Source organism: Phycodurus eques, chromosome 12, assembly GCF_024500275.1.
Source record: "Phycodurus eques isolate BA_2022a chromosome 12, UOR_Pequ_1.1, whole genome shotgun sequence".
Taxonomy (NCBI): Eukaryota; Metazoa; Chordata; class Actinopteri; order Syngnathiformes; family Syngnathidae; genus Phycodurus; species Phycodurus eques.
Genome location: NC_084536.1, coordinates 9,227,127 through 9,248,163, shown reverse-complemented (window position 1 = coordinate 9,248,163; position 21,037 = coordinate 9,227,127). Strand labels below are relative to the sequence as shown.

Sequence of the window (21,037 nt, the reverse complement as noted above, 5' to 3'; positions counted from 1 at the left end):
AATTCATACATCTTGTCATTGAAGGACTCTGGAACGTCCAAGATGTCAGTGGTGGGTCGGTGAGAAACAGGAAGCTGAGGCAGCTCGGGGACCAATAGAGAATGAGTAGGAGCTGGCTCTGGTTGAACACAGTATAAAGTAAAGTCAAAAAAGAAAATACAAATCTACATTGAGTCCAACTCAAATTTACTGCAGACAGTGTTTGCACAGTGGTCGGACAGGAAATCCTGCACTATAAACTGCAGAGTTCACCAACATGTTTAGTCAGTAACAAACTGACTAAACAAACTAAACTGTTGATGAAAATTATTTCTTCTTTTTGGATGCCTATTTTAATGTTAAAATGTAAAGGAACAATGTAAAATTACATGGAAAACTTAGAAGTATGGCTGGAGGTATCAAATATTTTTTAGAATCGATTATTCTTATTATGGCACGGTATAATATCTGTGACTTTGAGTGTGTGTGGCTTTAAAATGTGGGGCCTGGCCTGGTGAGTGACATGGGAGTCATCGAATAAGACTGTAGAGTTGACTGTTGTGAGCTCAGGCTAGTGGCGGGCTATTAACTGGCTAAACGTAGACCAGTCCGGGCGGCAGTTATGAATGTTTATTATTTCATATTTATTTTGTTTTCAATAAAGCGATTGAAAGTGCACCGGCGGCCATGTCTGTCCTTGTCCACTTGTAGGGGCATAACAATACGTTGTAACTAGCAGTAGGAGGATATTTTAAATGAGCTAACGTGTTGGTGATCGTTTTCAAGTGTGAAATGATCCCAAAATTAGGACATTCTCTGTCTTTTACACAGTCTTTGCTCCTGGCTGGCCGCCATCGTGCCAACTTATTTCTATACAAAGTGGTGCATTTACCTATGTGAAAAAAATGATCACTGCGAAGCTTCGAGGCAGAGATTTTACTTTGACTTTCTTCCTAAGCGACATTTTGGGTTATTTGAGTAATCGTTTCAGCACTACTTGGGAAGCTTGCATGCATCGGGGCATCTACAATTGCGTGTGGATGAGTGGTGACACTTACGGGTTCTGGCTTTGCCCATGAGAGGAATGCTTCTTAAAGTATTTTGTAGGGCAACAATCTTGATGACATATTCTTTTCCTGGTTTCAGACCTGTGAGCAGATTTCCAATATAATATTAGTGTCCCATTTTTATGGTCTTGTTTGTCTATGGTGTGAGTTCAATCACAATCACTTCCCACACTGACCGTTGATCATGGCGTAGGTCTGGCTTGAGTGGGGTCTGGGGATGACTTCTTGAGGCAAACCCCCGGCTTGTTCGAAGGTTACATAATAGCCAGTAACACCCGGACTGCGGGAACGCTCCCATGAAAAGGAGATGCTGGTGGGGTTCAGGGTAGTAAACTGGATATTGGTGGGAGGGCTGACCACCGGTTTGGCTGAAGAAGACAGACATGTAAGTACATGTAATAAATAGAAGCTCATCACCCACCGCTGGAATGACTTATATGTGCTCCAGTCAATACTAAAATTATTTGGGCTTAAGTTAAAACACCATTCATAAGTGTAGCTACAGAATCATGAGTGATGCTTACCTGTGGAGGCGGTGAGAGTAAGAGGTGCACTACGGCCATTTCCTTTCAGTGTATAGATGTTGATCTTATAAGTAGTACCTGGCTCCAGCCCTGTAGTGTACAGATAGACAAAGACACGAAGAACCAATTTGTGTATTTTTAATGGTGCTGCTGTGGCTCAGAGGTGAGGATTACTCTCCACTTATTGGACGTAAGGGAGCACTGTCTTTGCATATCTAACTTCTAATATCAGCGTACCTGTGATAGTATACGAGCGCGAGTCGGCACCAATGGTCCTCTGAATGGGTGTGAAGCTAGTAGAGGAAGTAGGAGTGGCTTCAACCAGGAAGCCCGAGATGACATCCGTCTTGGAGCGCCAGGTCAGAGTAATGGACGAGTCGTTGACGTCAGAGATGCGCACACGACGAGGGGGGCTGATATCTTGAATACGATGGAAAAATAAGGTCAGAGAAATGATGAGCGACAGAGAGGGAAAGAGGAATTTTTTTCGGCTTTGGATAAACACAACAATGTTTTTTTTAACGTAACGCAGGAACTGCATAAGGCAAAGTTTCTCCTACAAATGGATGTTGTTTTTCAAGCTTCATAAATGTGTTTATTTGTCTGCTTGAAACAATGTTTGAACTAAACTCACTCTCCAGTGTGGTAACCTCTCCTTGGACTGGCCGACTCGTTAGGGAGTTTTTCAAGGCATATACATGTACATCATAAGTAGTTGCAACCTGGAAGAAGAGAGACGGTAGGAACGATAAGGTCAGATTTGACACTGTAATGGACATAACTTTGCTTTGAATGTAGTGTTCTGACAGTACATGCATGCATAATTACTTTACCATTAATTTAGTTCTAACACAAACGCTACTTTTACATATTGGAAATAGCAGACAACATTGGGACATTAACAATTCATTGTAGGTATTAGAAGTCTGAAGCTATTTTTTATGCTTTAATGATTCTCCATGTTTTCTACTTTCATATATTAGACAATCACCATGAGTCCAGTGATGTGCGCCTTTGTTGTGTCTGGAGCCAGATTCATCTCCTTGGTGGGTCCGCTTTTGCTTTTAGGGTTCACGACAACACGGTAGCCTGTGAGACCCGCCTGGCCAGTTACTCTGTTTTCTTGACCCGGCATTGCCCAATGCATGATGAAGGATGTGGGCCCAACCTGGAAGAACTGCAGGTTGGTTGGGGGTGAGATCCCTGTGTTGAAAGAGTGGGAAAAAAAGTGTCAGGTCGGTGCAACAGAATAAAGTTTCTACATGAATTACGAGAGATGAGAGTGTGAAATTTTATATGGGCCAATCAAAAATTGGAAACCAACAGCTGATTGATAACACAATAAATGGTCAGGGTAGAACAAAGGCATTGCACAGAATTAAAACCTAAACATATCAGTATATTTAATCTCAAAACACATGCTGTGGCTTCTAAATGCAAATAATTAAAATCACAAACCTGTAGCTTGAGTTCCAACCAGTGCTGTGCTGGCCGTGTCGTCATGCAAGGCGATGACCTTCACAGTGTATTCAGTGCCTGGCTGCAGGCCATAGATAAGGGCGGACTCGGCATCTCCCCGAGGAGAAGGTCGCAGCTCTCTTTCACCCTCCTCAGAGCTGGAATAAAAGACCCGGTAAGCTGTAACAATTCCATCGGGACTGTCCCAGTTGATCCGTAGAGAGGTGGAGTCAATGTCCGAGAAGGTCAGGTCCTTGGGACGGTCGACATCTACAAATTTGTGAAAATGTTCAAACAGACATGATGAAAGGTAGCAATAAAATTGTAGTAGAAATTGTTTTTTTTGGTAGACAAGGAAATCCCTTACTTGTTATAGCATTCACCACCAGTGGAGAACTCTCGCCGTCTTGTCCCAGAGCATAAACACTAAAGGTGTACTCGACTGTGGGCATCAGGCCGGAGAAAGTCATCTCTGTTTGGTCTGGATGAGCAAAAGCAGGTGAAGAAAATGACAATCAGGAAATTCGACAAAATTCGACAAATTAACTAGTCAAACTCACAAATAAAAACACAACAACAACAACGCGATGTTACCTGGAGCCACCACTTCAGTGAAAGATGAGCCCTGTCCATTTCTGGGGACCCCGGTCACCCTGTATCCCTTGACTGGGCCCTGAGCCGGGCTCCACCTCACGGTGACACTGTTGTCATTAACATCCATCACCTCCATGTCAGAAGGAGAGTCGACTCCTGAAACGACAAATGAAGGAGGAAAGAAAGATGAGGAAGGGAACAATGTCAGAGGAATGGAAGAAGTAGGTGACTGTTTTTGGTTCCAACAACACATGTACTCTACGAGCGTCTCTGTGCTGGTGTACCTGTCTTGTGTGTGACATAGATGGGAGTGCTGGATGCAGGGCTGTCCCCTCTGCCCGTTACAGCATAGACAGTGATAGTGTAGTCGGTACCAGGCTGCAGGTTAGAGATTGTGGCAGTTGACTGAGAACCAGGCACGGTGAACTCCTTAGGATTACTGTGGCCTCCTGAATTAAGAGAAAATCGATGAGAAGGTTAACTGGGAAGTCACACACATTGATGTTTTGACTACATTTGCAGACTTAAATTGCAGTTCAGTTAGGTGTTCTCATTTAGAGACTAGGACTGGTGGTATGGTGAACATACAGTAAGTCAAAGATCATCTTTAAGCACGCAATTTACCTTCATGACTGACAAGCTCACTTCTGCAGCGAAGCATTACAGTTATCCATTTGAACAAAACAGGATTACTGGAGTGTATCTAACCTAACTATTTTCACTCGTTATTGTTTAAAAACCATCCGCACTTTTAATCTTGAGGCGACATAATGCTACACGGCTCCTCCAATACTTCAGAAACTTCGTTTTCAAGAGAATTAATAGATTTGTTCTCAAGCTATGTTCAACACTTTAAAATGGGTTAATAATGTGTAAAAATAACAGATGATGTGGGGACAGAACAATAATATTGATTTGTGAAAAATATTAAATTGACCACATTTGGACATGGATTTTCAGCCCAGCGGCGAAGATACAGTATGTATGTAGATGAAAGTAAGAAAGAAAGACCCTATTTTATGGTGTTTTCTATGAAATTTCATGAAAATTCTTTTAAAGCCAGTATTGAGTTACCTGTCTCGCCATGAGTGATTCTGTAGTAGCGCACAGTGACAGGAGGGGAATCCCATCGGATAGTGATGCTGGTGGGGGTGGAGTCGAGAACCTCCAGGTCTGTAGGAGCATCAGAAACTAGAGAGAAATCCCCAAAACAGATCAAATCATTAGCCAATTCAGTATTAGTGTCATACATTAATATGATGAGAACAACTTGATTTCATACTTGTCTTCTGATTCCCACTGAGTGGCAGGCTCTCCTGTGTCCCGCTAACTGCATAGATGTTAACCAGGTAAGCAGTATCTGGAGCCAGTCCTGTCAGGGTGAAGTGGTTCCTCGAAGGGGGTAGTCTCTCGTCCTTGGTTCTTCCACCGCTGGCCATCTGGTAACGGATGCGATAGCCTGTGATTTTGCTCTGGGGAGCCAGCCAGTGAATGGTGAATGAGGTGGTGAAGATCTCAGAGAAACGCAGAGCTACTGGGGAATCGAGAGCTGAGGAAGGTTGGGATGGACACAAAAAGGTCAAATTAGAATTGTATCATTAATTCAATTAAAATACATTGTGTCAATACTGAGAAATGCCGTGAGTGAGTGAAATGCTAAAGGATCAAATAAAAGTCAATTAGGCCAAGTAAGACTCACTTGTTTTGTGGGTCCCGACAAGGGGCGAGCTCTCTTGGTGTTCATAAACGCACACCACGCTCACCAGATACTCTGTGTTTGGCAGCAAATCTGCCCAGATGGGAAACCAATGTTGAAAAAAAAAAATACTTTCCATTGTGAGGTTGTACATTCCAGCATATTGATTGCTTTTGTTCCAACTTACTCCTCAGCACAACATTGTTCATTGTGCCATCTACACTGGTTTCTGTAAGGTCATCATCGTCGTCAATGGGATGGTACCTAAAGAAAAAACATGACCGACACTGACATATTCAGGAAGGACACACTTTACAGTACAACACTTAAAGTCCCTGTAAAAAAAAAAAAAAATTCTAAAAAACACTTAAAGTCCCTGCAAAATGAAAAAAGAAATTATTCTCAAAACTGTGAAAAATCAAACCATTCTCTCTGCTCTCGAACACTGTGGGCGTGTCAGCTAAATGTGATGAAACCATGCCCTACTTAACTGTCAACTGCAAGTCAAATAGCTACGACCTAGAAAAATGGATGCTTCATATAGCATTTTTCTTATGCCTAAACTGCATGTTTGAGCTTTGAAAATATATCTGCTTCAAGCCACTGTGTCGCCACGGGGCCTTTCCACCCCATGACAACGAGGCACTCCAAAGCGGCCACACCAGCACAAAGCCCCATGTTGGACTCCAAGTTGGACTTTAATTTAATTTATTTTTTACATCAGTCTTGCGTCGCCTCTCCATGACGTGCCCATACTATTGACAAACAACTAGGCGCTCTAAAGCAGTCACGACAGCGGACTATCCGAAGGGAAGATGTATTTTTATTGTCTAGGCATAGCTAGCTAGCTAACTGCACGACGCAATTTCGCCCGATAGCAGTCAATGCGAACAAAGGCGCTCAAGTTCTCATGTAGTGAGGGATGGACGACACATGGCCATGCCGAAGTGCATTGCTGAGCTCCGTTTTAGCCACGCCAAAAAAACAAAAAACAAAAAAAAAACAGGAAAGCTGAAAAGAGTAAAAAAAAAAAAAAAAAAAATTTAAAAAGCAGTTCAATGCTATATCTCCAAAATGAGTACTACAGAGTTTTCAGTCTTTGCACATTTTCATCAAATATTTAAAACATGTATAATGCATTCAGAAACAAACCTCTGAATTCACTTTACAGGGCCGATACCGTAAGTAAAAAATAAGCCACACTGAGCGTTAAGAGCATTTAACGTTCAAACCTAATGAGGAAGTTGTCGATGTTAGCCGTGTTGGGGACACGTGGTGAGACCCATGTGACTTCTATATGGTCTGGCCCTACCTGGCCAAAGCCAAGATCAGTGGGGGCCGGCACAGCTATGGAAAACAGAGGAGAAACAGATCTTGTGTTGGCTCTCATGATATTAAGTTCAAGCGAACAAAAGTGTTGTGCGTGCTTTTACTTACAAGTCTGTTGTGTGACCATGGTGGGTTCACTCTCTCCATTCTCTGTCACGGTGATCACGGTAATGTCGTAGTCGATACCAGGTTCCAAACCGTAGACCGTATAATGTCCGGTCGTTGGCATAACCATGTCTTGGAAGATGGGCACACTCTCACCTGCCGCCATCACTGTGATCCTGTAACCAGTGACGGCTGTGGTGTTGAGTGGAGACCAGCGAAGACTTATCGTGGTGTCACTAACATCATCGAAGCTGAGGTCGGTCAACTGAGGCACGTCTGTGGTTTGAGGGGAGGGGGGGAAAACAAGACACCACGAAAAGAACCGCAGACAAACAGAAGATGGAGTCGGGGAAAAGAGAAGTGGTTGATCATGAGGGAAAGGAAGTGGATGAGTACAAAGACAAAAAGGCAAAAGAGGCAATGGTCAAGATAGGAGCCAAAACTAGTCCACTTCCAGTATAGTGAAATATGTATTCAACATATCGCACCAATGGAAGATAATTATATATATATAGTGCTTTCATTTATTAGACCACCTTATATAAAGACAATCCAGTCAAGTGGGTCAATATCACAAGACTGACTTTGGTAAGTGGATATGAAATGTTTTTTTTAACATGGTTTTGCAAGTTATTTGATAAAATTTGTCATCTTTATCATGAATACTTTATTTCCATAATCATACTGAACATTTTGCATGTGTCCCTTAAATTGCTGCCCACCCCGTCATTATGGGGTAACTGCCCCTTGAAGAAAACCCTCTGATGTTTTGCGTGACATTACCGCAAGCATTTTGTCTTTCTTCAACGGAGGCTGAAACAGTGGATAGTACATACAAAAAAGTGGATCTACTTAATATAAGAAATATGACGTTCAATGGAAAATCTTTTGGGGGGTGAAATGGGGAAAGGCACCTTACGGTGATATTCACACAAGTGCTTTAATGCAGACGCTTTCAATTTCACTGAGGAAAAACATAAAACAAATATTTTGACCTTGCATTAGGTGGTGGTCTAATAAAATTGTAAAGCACCGTATAATACATCTACAAATAATCCTTTATCAGTGAAGGTCTACAATAAGCATTAGTGTAACAAAACAGTTTTGGTACTGTTTGGTATTGTTATTATGGGAACTGTAGTTAGTTTATAGGAGCAGTATAGCTAGTATCTCTTAATTATTGAAAGTCAATGCCAAACATACTAACTTTCAACTTGATACTGTAGAAGTTGATCAGCAGAAGGGGTCAAATCACAGAAACAACTCCGAACTCACAATGCAAATATGTAAAATGGTCGCATGAAAGTTGTGGGTCACCTAATTCCCATTTTAAGTGCTAGTCCCCATCGTGACTACAACTCACCTGGAGTGATGGTTGTTGAGACTGGAACACTCTCCATGTCATCCTTAACCGTAAAAACGCTGATGTTGTACTCCACTCCTGGACTGAGATTCTCAAGGGTACAAGAGTTCTCTCCAGCTTTCACAAACTCCTCCACACTGTTTCCTTGCTGCCCATTTGTGGGAGCACATGTTACTCTATAGCCAGTGATGTCTTGGTTTGGAGATATTGGGAAGAAAGAGGCGGTGGATTAACATTTTTTTGTAGGTTTATCGCTGTAACTATAATTTCTCTTCATGCACATATGGGTCTTCTGTGTACCTGGTGTACTCGCTCCATTCCACTGGACAGTAATATCTCCAGTGCCTGAGTTGGAGTCCAGGTGGAGTTCAGTGGGAGGTGACAGAGCTGGCAAGAAAAGTAAAATAAATTATACAGTAAAGAAAGAACATAGAATGGAATATTTGGTGGTTTCTACTTACGTGTGACGACACGCCGAGTAATTTGGGCTCCTTGTTCTTGGCCGTTAATGACTGGTTGCACACTGTAGGTATATTCCACCCCGGGAGTCAGACCGGATATGTAAATGCTTCCTGAGTCTGAGGTCACGTCTCGAGGGGCTTCTCCGCCCTGACTGGGGCGCACTGTCAACTGAGATAGATGAAGGCACGGTCAGCACGGCACAGAAGAGCAACCGACATGCATTCGTATACAGCAGGCAAAGGTCAGAGGCCAATGTTTTCCCAAGAATAAGGACAAAGTACAGAGCATTCTCATCACTCGTGTGACATATTTGGACCACTCCGATCATTCCCAGAGGTCTGGAGTTCCCGTGTTACTAAGGGACTGCTGTTCTATTTAACCATCCGTAATAGAAGCATTTTAACTATGGTGCCTTAACTTGTGGAAGTTGAATTTGTTCTGTGACCGCTTGTAACTCAAAACACTCGTATTTCAAAACATCTTTTCCCATTGTAATAAATTGAACATGACGTAAATTTGTCCCAGCCCCATATTGTGCTCATTCCGGTGTGCATACCTTGGCAGTGGGCAGTATAATACAAACATCCAGACACACACGAGGATGACTTTCACAAATGACTCACTCAGTAAGCTGCAGTAATAAGGGCCGTTTTCACAGAGGATGAAGAATATACTGTATGCCTGTGAGTATTATATTGTCTGTTTCCATGTGTGACTACAAGGGATGTAAGGATATCTATATCTCACGGTTCGGTTTTATCACGATACGACAATTATCGCAATATCGTGGGAAAGCCCACGGATTGCAAGACTCACGGTATTGCAGGAAGGTTCACGGTACAGGATAGGTGGGGCAAGAGGCGAAATCAGGAGAAGCGAAAAGCCTCTTTTTCTTGCTGCTCTTAACTCTTGCCAAGACCTTCTCAATAGGTTTGAGTAGTTTGTCCGTTTTCCCACAGGTTTTTGTGAAAAAGACAGCATCAGATCACATATTACTATAGACTTCTATGCCCATCCATCTAACCTTTTCATTCATACACGATACCTCCAAAACAGTATTATTGCTGCAGCAATATTAAATGCTCACAATAACAAAACTGTCCATTGAGAAATTGTCTGTTCAATAATTTAAGAGTATTTACTGCATTGTCATATTTTCATATTTATACTATTATAAATTGGATACTGCCTCCTAACAGTGATGTCTTTGCTTGAGTCAAAAAATTCAAGTCAAGTCGTGAACGCTGGAGCTCTCTTAAAGGCATAAGAATCCTTAGTTTCTTTTCCTCCGCTTAGTGATACTGTAGGACGATTTCTTTTTTCATCTGAAATGTGAGTCGAGTTCACGGCCAACATTCTTTTTGCTCACCTGTCAAAACAAAAAAAATAGCCAAGGGATGGAGCTGGCAGGCAAGAGAGCTAGAGGAAGACCAAAGAAAAGGTTGATGGACGTCGTGAGGGTAGACATGAGGGCAGATGGTGTTCGAGAGGAGGATGCAGGAGATAGGCTTACATGGAAAAGGATGACGCGCTGTGGCGACCCCTAAAGGGACAGGCCCAAAGGAAAAGAAGAAGCCAAGGGATGGCTCGTATCTTGAAAAACTAAAAAGTTGTCTCACTCCTAAGTTAAAGTACCACTGTATTACTATGTGCATTTCATGTGACACATATTCAATACTGCTGTTTACATTCACAGAACACACGAAATAGCCTCCATGCCCAAATTGTACGTAAATAACTCCACAAGCGTCAACACTGGGCAGTGACAACACAAAAGTGAACAATAACCTAGAAATAATACACATATTACATGGCATTTCGGTGGCCTGAGCTACATTTTCCCCCATTAATTTTAAATTAGGCTAACCTCCGCATTACTCTACTTAACACTGTTGAAAATTAGTTTGCTTATTTAATGATGCACACAACTCTAATGTAGCATATTTATATCATATGTAGTAGTTAATGTTTTCGCTAAAGTTTTTGAGCAGACGTGGGCATGTATACAGCACCAATCTGTATATTTTGATGACGTCAAGCTTGTGTTGATGGGTTATTAGATTTGTATCCTCCTTTAGAATAGGGCCCAATTCCAATCTGCAAAAAAAGTATCTGGTTTAACGTGACATTTTTTCTTTGTGCTGCCATGATGCATTTCCCAATGGTGCTTTTTGAGCAGAAAACAAATCTGAATTGTGTGCGATCATTCCCCATACTGCAGTCACAGCCCCGAGGTGGCATATTTATGTGGGATCTGCTATAATATATGTGGATTTTTGTTCTAGAGATGAGGCTAGTAAGCATACCTTGTATCCGACACGTGGCACTGGAGTCCAAGAGATTATAATAGAGGTGTCAGTAACATCAGTGCTGAAATGGGGAGCATTACCCATTGGTGGGTCTACAAACACAAAGGAAGTTTGGGTCATTTTCATATCATTGCTCCTTTTACTAAAACTACCATTTTGACCTAGAAATGCACCTGCCAATAGTGGCCACAGTACTTACTAGTGGTAAAGACAGCTGTTTCTCCTTCACTCAGTGTGTTGTCTTGCTCTGAGTGTAGTGTAGCAGTGTACATTGTATCTGGCTTCAGGTTGAGGAGGGTGTACTGGGAGAGCCGGGCTGGCAGGCGGAGCTGCTTCGGGTTGGAGCCCTCAACGGTGAGGAAGAGCCGGTATCCGCTAATTTTGGCTCGTGGGGCGAACCACAAAATCACAGCACTGTCCTCTGTCACGTTAGTGAAATGGATATCTGTTGGAGCATCAGGCTCTGGAAAGAGAAATGTTAGGGTTTTGAGACTTACTCGTGAAAGTATGATCAACCACGAATTGGAGCGACAACACAGACACTATAGGGGCGTGAGAAAGGATCTTAGCCGGCATGTCTGTGAAATTCCTTGAAAACCCTTGTAATGACTAACAGATCCCTGTAGATGGGATTTGAGTGATGTGAAAATACTTGAATGTCATATCTTCTCCCATTTTCAGTTCCTTTAGGTGGAATGCACACTAGTCCCAATACTTTTGTCCATGTAGTGTTTCAAATGTGCGCTCTCTCCTAAATTTGTCATACTCACTAGTGGTGTGCTCCCCAATAAGTGGTATGCTCTCCTCTCCACTGTGAATCGTGTAGACATTGAAGCGATACAGGGTTCCAGGTTGGAGGTGGGTCACTTCAATGTACGAGTTTTGGCTGACAGGTAGAGTCATCTCTCTCTGAGGGGAGCCAGACTCGTCCACTGGGACCACAGTGACCCGGTAACCTGAGACATCGCCGGCTGGCCCGGACCAGGTCAGAACGATTTTCTTATCTGACACCTCGTAAAACTGCAGGTCTGTTGGGGAGGCTACTTCCTCTGGTGACAGGGAAAAGACACCTGGTATTAGGTTTTCATTGTTTAACAACACAGAATAAAAAGGAAACTTTTTGGGCTTGTAAAATGAAACCAATACCCTTCCAATCCTTAATAAAACCTTACTAAAACCTTGTGAAGCAAATACACACTTAACAGTTTAAATCAAATAAGGTAATGGTTTAAGACTGGCTCCAAACAATTAGCACATTTAACAAAAAACAGGACAGTTTTGTCACAATTTGTCCTGTTGCCATTTGTGCATCTGTCATAACAGATTGAGATCAGCACCTCGTTCCAAACAAGGTGGTGCACTCTCAATCAGGTCCCACATCTTTTTTCCATCACACAGGTTATGCAAACACATTCACACATACGCATTTGTAGCATCTGCTCGAGTGGGCCAACCACATGTTGGGCCTGGCAGAGTGGAAAGTTTTACATAGTTCTAATCAATCAGAACTATGAACTCTGTGACATCACTTTCCTTTGGAAAGCGATTTGAATTTACAGTACTAAGTAAAGGAAACGTAAATAATGAAGGTGGCTGGAAGGGGGCCCTAACTGAGACATAAATAGGCCATAAGATTCAATGGCGTGATAGCTGAGTTTAAGTCATGTTACTTTAAGGTGCCTGTAAAGTGAAAATAAATGTTTTAGAACTTTGACACACCATAGAGAAGAGTGTTGTTAACAACCCTGTCAAATTTGAATGATTTAAAAAAAATAAATCATGTCAAAAAAATTAGGATTCCAAGTCGTGAAAAAAAATAAGCCGTTCTGTCTGCTCTCCGACACTGGGCCTGTCTGTTGAACGCACTGAAACCACGGCCGCTCAATATATCAACTGACAATCAATCAAATATCATTAATAGTCCTGGAAAAATGGATGATACATCTTCTAACATCTTCCTTATGACTACTCCGAACTTTATGTTTGACCCTTTGGTGGCTGGAATACAAACTATCCCACTGGGTCGTTCCAGGGACTTTCCACACCGTGTCAACAAGGAGGTCTAAAAAAAGCCATGCCAGCGCGAAGCCCCAGTCCACACGCTGGCCGTCAAAATCTGACTTTTTCTTCCACCTTCTCTGCGTGACGTGTGCGCACTCCTGGCTGACAACAGGGCACGCTGAAGCAGCCATGCCAGCAGACTATCAGAAGGGATGATGTACTTTCGGGGTGTAGGCATAGCTAGCTCGCTAACTCCACATCGGAGTTGTGGTGGATAACTGCTGATACCAATGAAGCCGGTCATATTCTTATATAGTGGGGAGAGGCGCCACGGGTGCCGTTTTGGCCACGGCCAAAGAAATCAGGAAAACTCTACTGGCGAAAAACAGTTTAACGTGATATGTCCACACGTGAGTACTACATACAGGTAGTTCTCAGTCTTTCACGTTTTCAGTAATAAATGTATTTAGAAACAAATCCCTGAATTGCAGAGTTTCTAAAATAACAGCTTCAAAATCATTTTCATAATACGCTGGCTTGTAATGAGGAAAACGATCACTGTCATATTATCATGGCCAATGCTGATCACCTACTTAAGTGCTCTGTAATACTGTTGCACCAGCCGAAAGTCCTAGTTGAAGCCGTATTCTTACTAAAATTACAAGGCCAATGCTGATTCTTAGTAATTGTACACACGCAGTTACCTGGCAGTGGATCTCCAGCAGTGTTGATCTGTACGAATATGGGCTCGCTCTCCAAGCTGTCCTCCACTGCGTAGATGCTAATATTGTACAATTTTCCGGGCCGTAGGTCACTCAGAGTCACAGACGTCGCTGTATCGGGGAGAGTCAGCTCGGTGCTCTCACCTTCCACGGATGGGGTGTAGACGACGCGATAACCTGTGCAAAAGAATAAAGTATAAGGTGTGGGTGTAGTGTGGTGGTGTTGCTCATGGGCATGGACATACCAGTGATGGGAGCCAGGGGTTTATCCCAGCTAATCACAATAGAGGTTTCTCCAATATCCTCCACTTCATGTTCAGCAGGGGCATCAGGAGCTGAAACATGGCACAAATGTAAGTTGAAGACAAACATATTCAAGATATTTTCTTTGCTTTTAGGTGTACCTGTACTCAAAGCAATACTGCAGGTACTTAAAAAAAAGACACATTGTGCCTAACAAAGACAAAAGTATGCACTCACCGGTGGTTTGTGAAGTAGAAAGAATGAGGTTGTCCTCTCCAGCATCCGTCACCTCGTAGACACTAACTATGTACTTCCTCCCAGGTAGAAGGTCATTAATGTTCACTGATGTAACTGTACGGGGCAGGTCTGACCAGGATATATGCACAAACATGTTACCCCCAAGTTATACACTTGGTAAACAAAAATAATCCAATATTCAAGGTTCTCGTATATGCAGGTAAGAGTTGCACATTTTTCTAAGGACAGAAAAAAAAAGATCTGCATAAATAACTAAAACAATCCGGGATATGCCCAAACTACTTCCGCATTGGGAAAAATAGGTCGAAGCACTTCCTAGCTGCTTGAGTGAATGGTGAAGGGGACCTAAACAAAGCGTGCGGCTGCAGGAACTTTAATGTGTTTAAGATTAATCCGTGCTTATGCATATCATATTTGTATAAATAAAGGATATACTGTACATGTATTTAACTTTTGTCTGAAGAAACCAGCCATAAAGAAAAAAAATGGCGTAAGTTCGGCTTCAAACTCTCATGTCATCAACCTGTAGTCATGCTCGTTAGCGCAGCATACACAAGAAATCCACTAACCGTTTTCTGGGTTTGGTCATGTGACATTCCGCAAATACTGGATTCTACACTTTTTGTAACCCTGCCCCTAGCTCCGCCCCCATTTGACAACTGTTTGCTAGCGTTTTCATTCCATTAACTTAAAATGTTATCACGGTCAATACCTTCATTAAAGAGTTTCATTATTTTGTGGCACATGTGAATATCCATTGATATGAGTGTTGCTGTACTTACCTAGAACCACAGGGCCCCCAGTGTTCTGTCCCTGCTCATTGAGTTCATACTCTACTCTAAAACCAGAGACCGTGTCGGAGGCAGAGACCCAAGAGATAACGAAGCTGCTGGAGGTAATTTCTGTCACCGACTCGGAGGTGTCGACCATAGGTGGAGGTTGGGTGGTCTCGCCTTGTGATGTAGCCACTAGGAGAGGGACAGGAGAAAAAGTACAGAGTCGTCAGATGAGAGAAGAGAATGCTGACAGAACACAAAACAATAGAAAACTAGAAAATGTGAATGCCGAAGAAGTGCAGTGAAATGCTCTGGAATTACCGATAATTGAAATATTGAAATGTAGAATGTTACACCTGAAGGTGGAATGGTTTGAATTGGTCAAGAAATGTGGAAGGAGGATGTAAATATGGAAAATAGCTCTTAATGTGGGAAATTCATTATGAGAGTATAGTACGGGAATTTGGGGAATGTTATAAATAGCTCCGTATACATCCTGAATGAGCTGAACAGTTTGAAGATGGAGTGGTTTGGATCAGTTGATTCATGTGGAAGATAGAGGTAAATATATATATAAATTGGAAATGTTCTCATGGAAAATGTGGAATAATAAACAAAAAGGTGGAATTAAGAAAATGTCAAAAATAGCTTCCAAGATGTCCTGAATGAGCAAAACAGTTTGAAGTTGGAATGGTTTGAATGGGTTGAATAAGCTAAAATATGGAAGGATTAAGTTACATTTGGAATGTCTCCAGTCATTTAAATATGATTTGTTTTTTCATGAAAAATATGGAATTGTGGGAAAAATAGGAATTGGGGGGGATGTGGCTATAGTTCCCAAGATGTCCTGAATGATGATGAAGTTGTAACTGTTTTAATAGGTGGAGAAATTTGGGAGGAGTAGAACGTCAATCATTTTTAAAAAATGTTTCAGAATAACATATCACTGCCAGGCAGAAACCTCGTATGTCCAAATATGCTCAATTTAATATTTTTTCCCCAATCATAGTATTGATCTGTACCCACATCGTCCATTAATTTTCCACATTATTAACCAATTTAAAGTATTGAAAATTGCTTGAGAACAACTCTCACTCTTGAACGCTCAACTGTCTGAGAAGTATTTGTAAACTCCGCCTCTTCTCTCACTCTGCGGAAGCCGTGCGGCAATATGTTGCCTCAAGATTGAAAGTCTGCTTGTTTTTTTTGCCAATAATGAGTGAAAATATTTAGGTTGCATCCAGCTGAGTAAACCTGTTTTGTCAAAAATGGATCGCTGTCATGCTTCGGTGCAGAAAGAAGGGTTCAGCCACAAAGGTAAGTGCGTCTGGATTCATTTCTGCCTATAAAACTGTCAACTCATCGTTTAATTTATTGCCTCACGCATGCTCTAAGACATTTGAGAAAGAGTTGACGTAACCACAGATGATGTAACCACAGTTGTTTGCTTTTGTCAAGTATTAAAGGCTTTATGTCTGTTTGTCTGGTTGGGGGGCTGGCATGACCGCAGACTTTGAGGAGGACGACTGGCGCTGACGATGTAGATCAGAATAAATTAGCTTTTTTTTTTTTTTTTTTTTTTTTTTTTTTTTTTGTGATGGAACATGATTTTGAGGTGGTATTGTGTTGATGTTGGTAGGTACGCAACAGTATATGATATCACTAAAAGGTATAACACCAACCTGAACGATACTACGGTGTTTGGTAATTCTATCAAAAGTAGTGATTTTGGAAATGTGAGGATTGTGCTCGACAGTGACGAAACGTGTTCACCGAATTCACACACAGCAGACCCGGACTCTCGCAACTCACATGATCCATAATGTGTGGTGAAGTCAAAGCGTGTGATCTCCTGCCGTCCAAACCGCAAAACACTGACCAGCTGACCTTCGTAGGTGATGCCCGGTTTCAGTCCGGAGATGGTGTAGGAGTTAAGATGACCAGGGATCATCACCTCCCTCCATGCATTGTCACTATTTTTCTTTCAAAAGGACAGAAAATAAAGGGCTATTAATATTTGAAACAACCACAGTGAGGAGCGAGATCATATCTATGCCAATGTTCCAACTCACCACTCTCCATTTGAGGATGTACTGGGTAATGTGAGCAGATGGTGGGGCGTTCCATTGAATAGGGTGGGAGTTGGGTTGGTTGCCAGATTCTGTTATGATCACCTGGACAGGACGCTGACCACCTACAAGAGATGGCAGGAACAGAGTACATAAAACGGGCCAGAACTTTCAGTCCGTCAAAATTTTATAACATTGGGCAGGTTCATCCATTTTCAATATTACCCTGCAAAAAATACTCGACAGCTTGTCTCAAGAAGAGCGCACTAATCTCCTCTGCAAAAAGGTATGCAGTAAGAATTTCTTCCAGGAAAAAAAAATAGCATGGAACTGTCAAATTCCAGCTTGGACCTCGGCAGCCATATGGGAATAGACTTTTCCTCTACTATCTCGCTCTGCTTTGTACTCTTCTCTAACATTTACTCAATCTCCACAGAATAGAAGAAAATACTGGAGTAAAATCTACTATTTCATGATCTTTGATGACATTTAGAATATTTTCTAAGTTTATATAATTTAGATGAACTCATTCATTGGCAACCGTTTTCAAAGCAGAGTTCCCCATATTGCCAGGCATTTTAGAGCATTTTGACTGATCTTTCAAGACCCACAGAACAAACCTATCAGGAATAAAAGTTTGTTTCTATTTTTTTCCGTTCTTTAGTAATCAGCAATACAACATGAGTTGGTTTTACCAAAAACATCAGTTTCTGACTAAAAGCGGAGAAAACAAGCTTTTTACGAAAAGAAACGTCAAGTGGAACAGTGACTTGGATGCTCATATTTTTTTGCTTTTGTGACACCTCAAACCATAAAACAAGACTAAGAAAGGGCTTTTGGAAATTTATTTCCAGATATACAACTATGAAACATAACTCACCGCCTTGCTCAAGTTGAATATCAGTGGCGTTCTACTACCTACCATGACACATATTCCGATTATACCACATATACATTCTCTGTTCGAGTGTGAGGTGCCTAAACTTGTCCAACTTCCGTGTTGGCATTTTCTCTCCCTCATAATCGACGTGTCTCCCTGTTTACCACATGCTGCCTAAAACCACTGAACATCTGCCCCACATATGTGCAAACAAGTTCCCTGATTGCCTGGAATACCTTGAAGTTCTTGGTAGCTGACAGGAGTTCCAATCTAAAAGAGTATTATGTCATCACAGGGGAAATCATTCAAATCACATCTGTGATTTACATTAGAGAAGTAGAAGTAGTAAGTAAAAAAGCATATAAATAGAGGACGTTTAACATGCTTTCTGTATGGGAAACTAAAGGAAAAGAAGGTATCTAGTCGTCTTAAACCATCAGCCATGTGGAGAGCAGAGCCGACATAAGCGCTGTTGATAGAAACTGGTAGCTTCTATAAAGAACTGAGGCTGCTAACCACCTTTCCAAACTGCAGACCTGTAATCAAGGTTTCTGCGCAAGTGGCTCGGTTAACCAGACGTCCTAGCTGATACACAGACCTCAAAAACAATCTGGGACCAATTAAAGACCGTAGCAGAGCCACAGGCCTCTGACGAGTGGAGGGCGGATTCTGCTGAATCCCATGTGCTACACACATCACATACTCAATGCTATTTGCATTGAATGTCATCTATGTACACACCCGCATACACATACTTTCTCACTGTAAAGTGCAATGTAACTGTTAAGGTATGTTTTTACATTTTTCAAATACAGTAAGTATGCTTCATTTACTTGTAATACAATATAATGGGTTTATTTCACTAATAAAAATGAAAGGCTGCAAAAGAGTGAGTTCCATTACAGTTAAAGAGCAATTAAAGCAAATAACCCTTTTAAAGGATCTTATCATAACAGAGCAAACTGCGCATTGCCCTTGGGCTTTCCTTTTTTACCTTTTATGGTTGTACCCCGACTTGGAGCCCGGACTTCACTCTCACTTTTAAAATCTGAGCATGTTGTACTATACACTCGCATACGCATGCATGCATGCATACACATACACACACACACACACACACACACACAAACACACACACTACAGCTGGTTGCCATTATGGCTAGTTACAGATGAAATGTGCCCTACATTTTTTTTTATCGCTCGTCAAGTGCTTAACCCAACTGGAAAGAGTAAATCTCCTTAAAGTACAACAATTTTCTTGCCTGATTTTGGCTAACTCTAACATTTATAAATAGGGTCGCAATTTACCTTAGTGGCAAACAGTGAGTGCTGAAGCACTGCTGAACAAGATCTAACTCTTTCATGTTTGGCTAAAGTTTAAGTAATAATAAAAAAAAAAAAAAATGTAAAAAAAAAAATCTTTAAATGTGAAAGTTGTTCTTTTACACATGGAAATTTGGTTGTATGTGTGCACTCCAGTGTTTTGTTCAGCTGTGGTAACAGCAAGGGGAAGTGCCACATGCTAGCTGGAACAAAAGGCTTCAAATGTGGGAGAGGAGGTTATTTGCAAGGGAGGAACTCACACCCCACCAATCTCATTCTGTCACACATTAATGTCAAGGGCCTCCTTTTTAGAAGTGATTTATGGCAATTCTCAATTCCAATGTTGGTATTCTGTAACATAAATAAATCCTTTACAAAGATAATAAGGCTCAGTTTTGATTGACAGTCAGAGAGGCATTTAAATAGAAACAGTGACTTGGCTCGGAATTTGCCATGGTGAAGAATGGGGCTAGCATCATTTAGCTCCGAATGTAGCTAGAGAAACACCTTGTGCAGTTCTATACGACGGCAGACTACGACCACAACAAGACTATGCACTGACGATCAACTTTGTCGTGCCGACATCCGCCGCTCATGATGTGTCTTACCAGGATAGGACTGCTGGGGCTCGCAAGTGAGCTCTCCGATGCCGTTACCATAGCAATAGCACTTGTACATGAGTCCATGGATGACTTTGTCCCAAGACTCTCCAATCTGGTAGAAGGCTCGTGTCTCTGGCTCCTGGCACTGGTCTGTGGGCAGTCAAAGCAAAAGAGGGTTCCAGCAGTGGCCTGGAAACTTGAATATGCATTACATTTGTGTAATTAGTTTAAGGGAAATACTATTATTATTCATTTCATTTTTAAATGTTATTTAAGGCGGCATGAGAGTCTAGTGCAGTGATTCTCAAAGTAGCAACGTGATAAGTGGTCGGCATCTTTTTTCTAAACAACGTGGAATAAGTACTTCAAATGTCTTTAAAATCGTCCATAATGAATAAATTGATGAAAAAAACTATTGATTACTAATGTCTATGACCTATTCTACAGCCCACACAGCTCTTCTTACGAATAATTTCCCCTTTGCACTATTTAAGTCACGTTTTTAGGAAAAGTGATGCCGTTTGAAACAACACGGTAATTCTTTACACATCGACTTAGACGACCTCTTGGAATTTTGGCCCCATACCAGCTCATTGGTGGATATTTTTAACTGAAACTTGTCAGCCAATCAGAGAAGGGTTTCCCTATGTAGCAGATGAAACCAAAAGGTCGAGGAGATGCAGTATGTTGAAAAAGAATCAAGTTTTACTCTAATTTCAAAGTGTTTTCTGACCAGATGTTTTTGATTGATCACATAAAAATGTTTCTCCAAAAGGCAATTGTTCCTCAACCCCAGCCCCAACACACACACAAAACTGAATTTCTCCTCGACCGCCATCCGATTTTCAAGATTCTCGGTGAGTTGTGTGTTGAAATGGGCATTCCAACCAGACTAAGCAATTTTAACAGACTGTCCTTTTTGGGAAATCTTGTCATGTTGGTACTGAAAGTGTGGTATGAGTAGCAATAGTGATACACTGGCTCCCTCTAGCGGTACGTGAAAGCATCACTGCGTCAAGTGTCGCTCATTATTTGATTTTTGGTTACATACATTCGCATGTAATTTTTAAGAAATGTTAGTTATTAACCATTTATTTAGGTAACATGTTTATATGGCTTTTATGTGCAAAACATTTTCATGAAATTATTCTTTCAGTACAGTGGACCCCCGCATATTCAGCACGCAGGTTCGGCACCTGCGGATTAACTTTTTAGTGGAATTTGTTTTTTAATTTTTTTGTATATATTTTATTTTAGTGGGGGGAACAACCCGCCTT

The 21,037-nt window shown here is 41.6% G+C and overlaps 1 protein-coding gene across 1 annotated transcript in view; it reads right to left on the bottom strand.

The window, feature by feature from the left end:
• Window positions 1–21,037, bottom strand: part of fn1a (fibronectin 1a) — a 36,624-nt gene that overhangs the window by 4,656 nt on the left and 10,931 nt on the right. Inside the window, 30 exon segments of the mRNA XM_061691354.1 lie at window positions 10–118; window positions 1,038–1,127; window positions 1,223–1,414; window positions 1,571–1,660; window positions 1,808–1,990; window positions 2,205–2,292; window positions 2,562–2,773; window positions 3,029–3,298; window positions 3,396–3,509; window positions 3,623–3,778; window positions 3,907–4,071; window positions 4,697–4,813; window positions 4,905–5,171; window positions 5,322–5,411; window positions 5,506–5,582; window positions 6,551–6,665; window positions 6,756–7,028; window positions 8,116–8,307; window positions 8,416–8,502; window positions 8,577–8,745; window positions 10,884–10,978; window positions 11,086–11,349; window positions 11,657–11,935; window positions 13,592–13,786; window positions 13,855–13,944; window positions 14,090–14,218; window positions 14,893–15,078; window positions 16,699–16,867; window positions 16,959–17,080; window positions 19,767–19,910. Of these exon segments, the coding sequence (XP_061547338.1) occupies window positions 10–118; window positions 1,038–1,127; window positions 1,223–1,414; window positions 1,571–1,660; window positions 1,808–1,990; window positions 2,205–2,292; window positions 2,562–2,773; window positions 3,029–3,298; window positions 3,396–3,509; window positions 3,623–3,778; window positions 3,907–4,071; window positions 4,697–4,813; window positions 4,905–5,171; window positions 5,322–5,411; window positions 5,506–5,582; window positions 6,551–6,665; window positions 6,756–7,028; window positions 8,116–8,307; window positions 8,416–8,502; window positions 8,577–8,745; window positions 10,884–10,978; window positions 11,086–11,349; window positions 11,657–11,935; window positions 13,592–13,786; window positions 13,855–13,944; window positions 14,090–14,218; window positions 14,893–15,078; window positions 16,699–16,867; window positions 16,959–17,080; window positions 19,767–19,910 (4,729 nt within the window).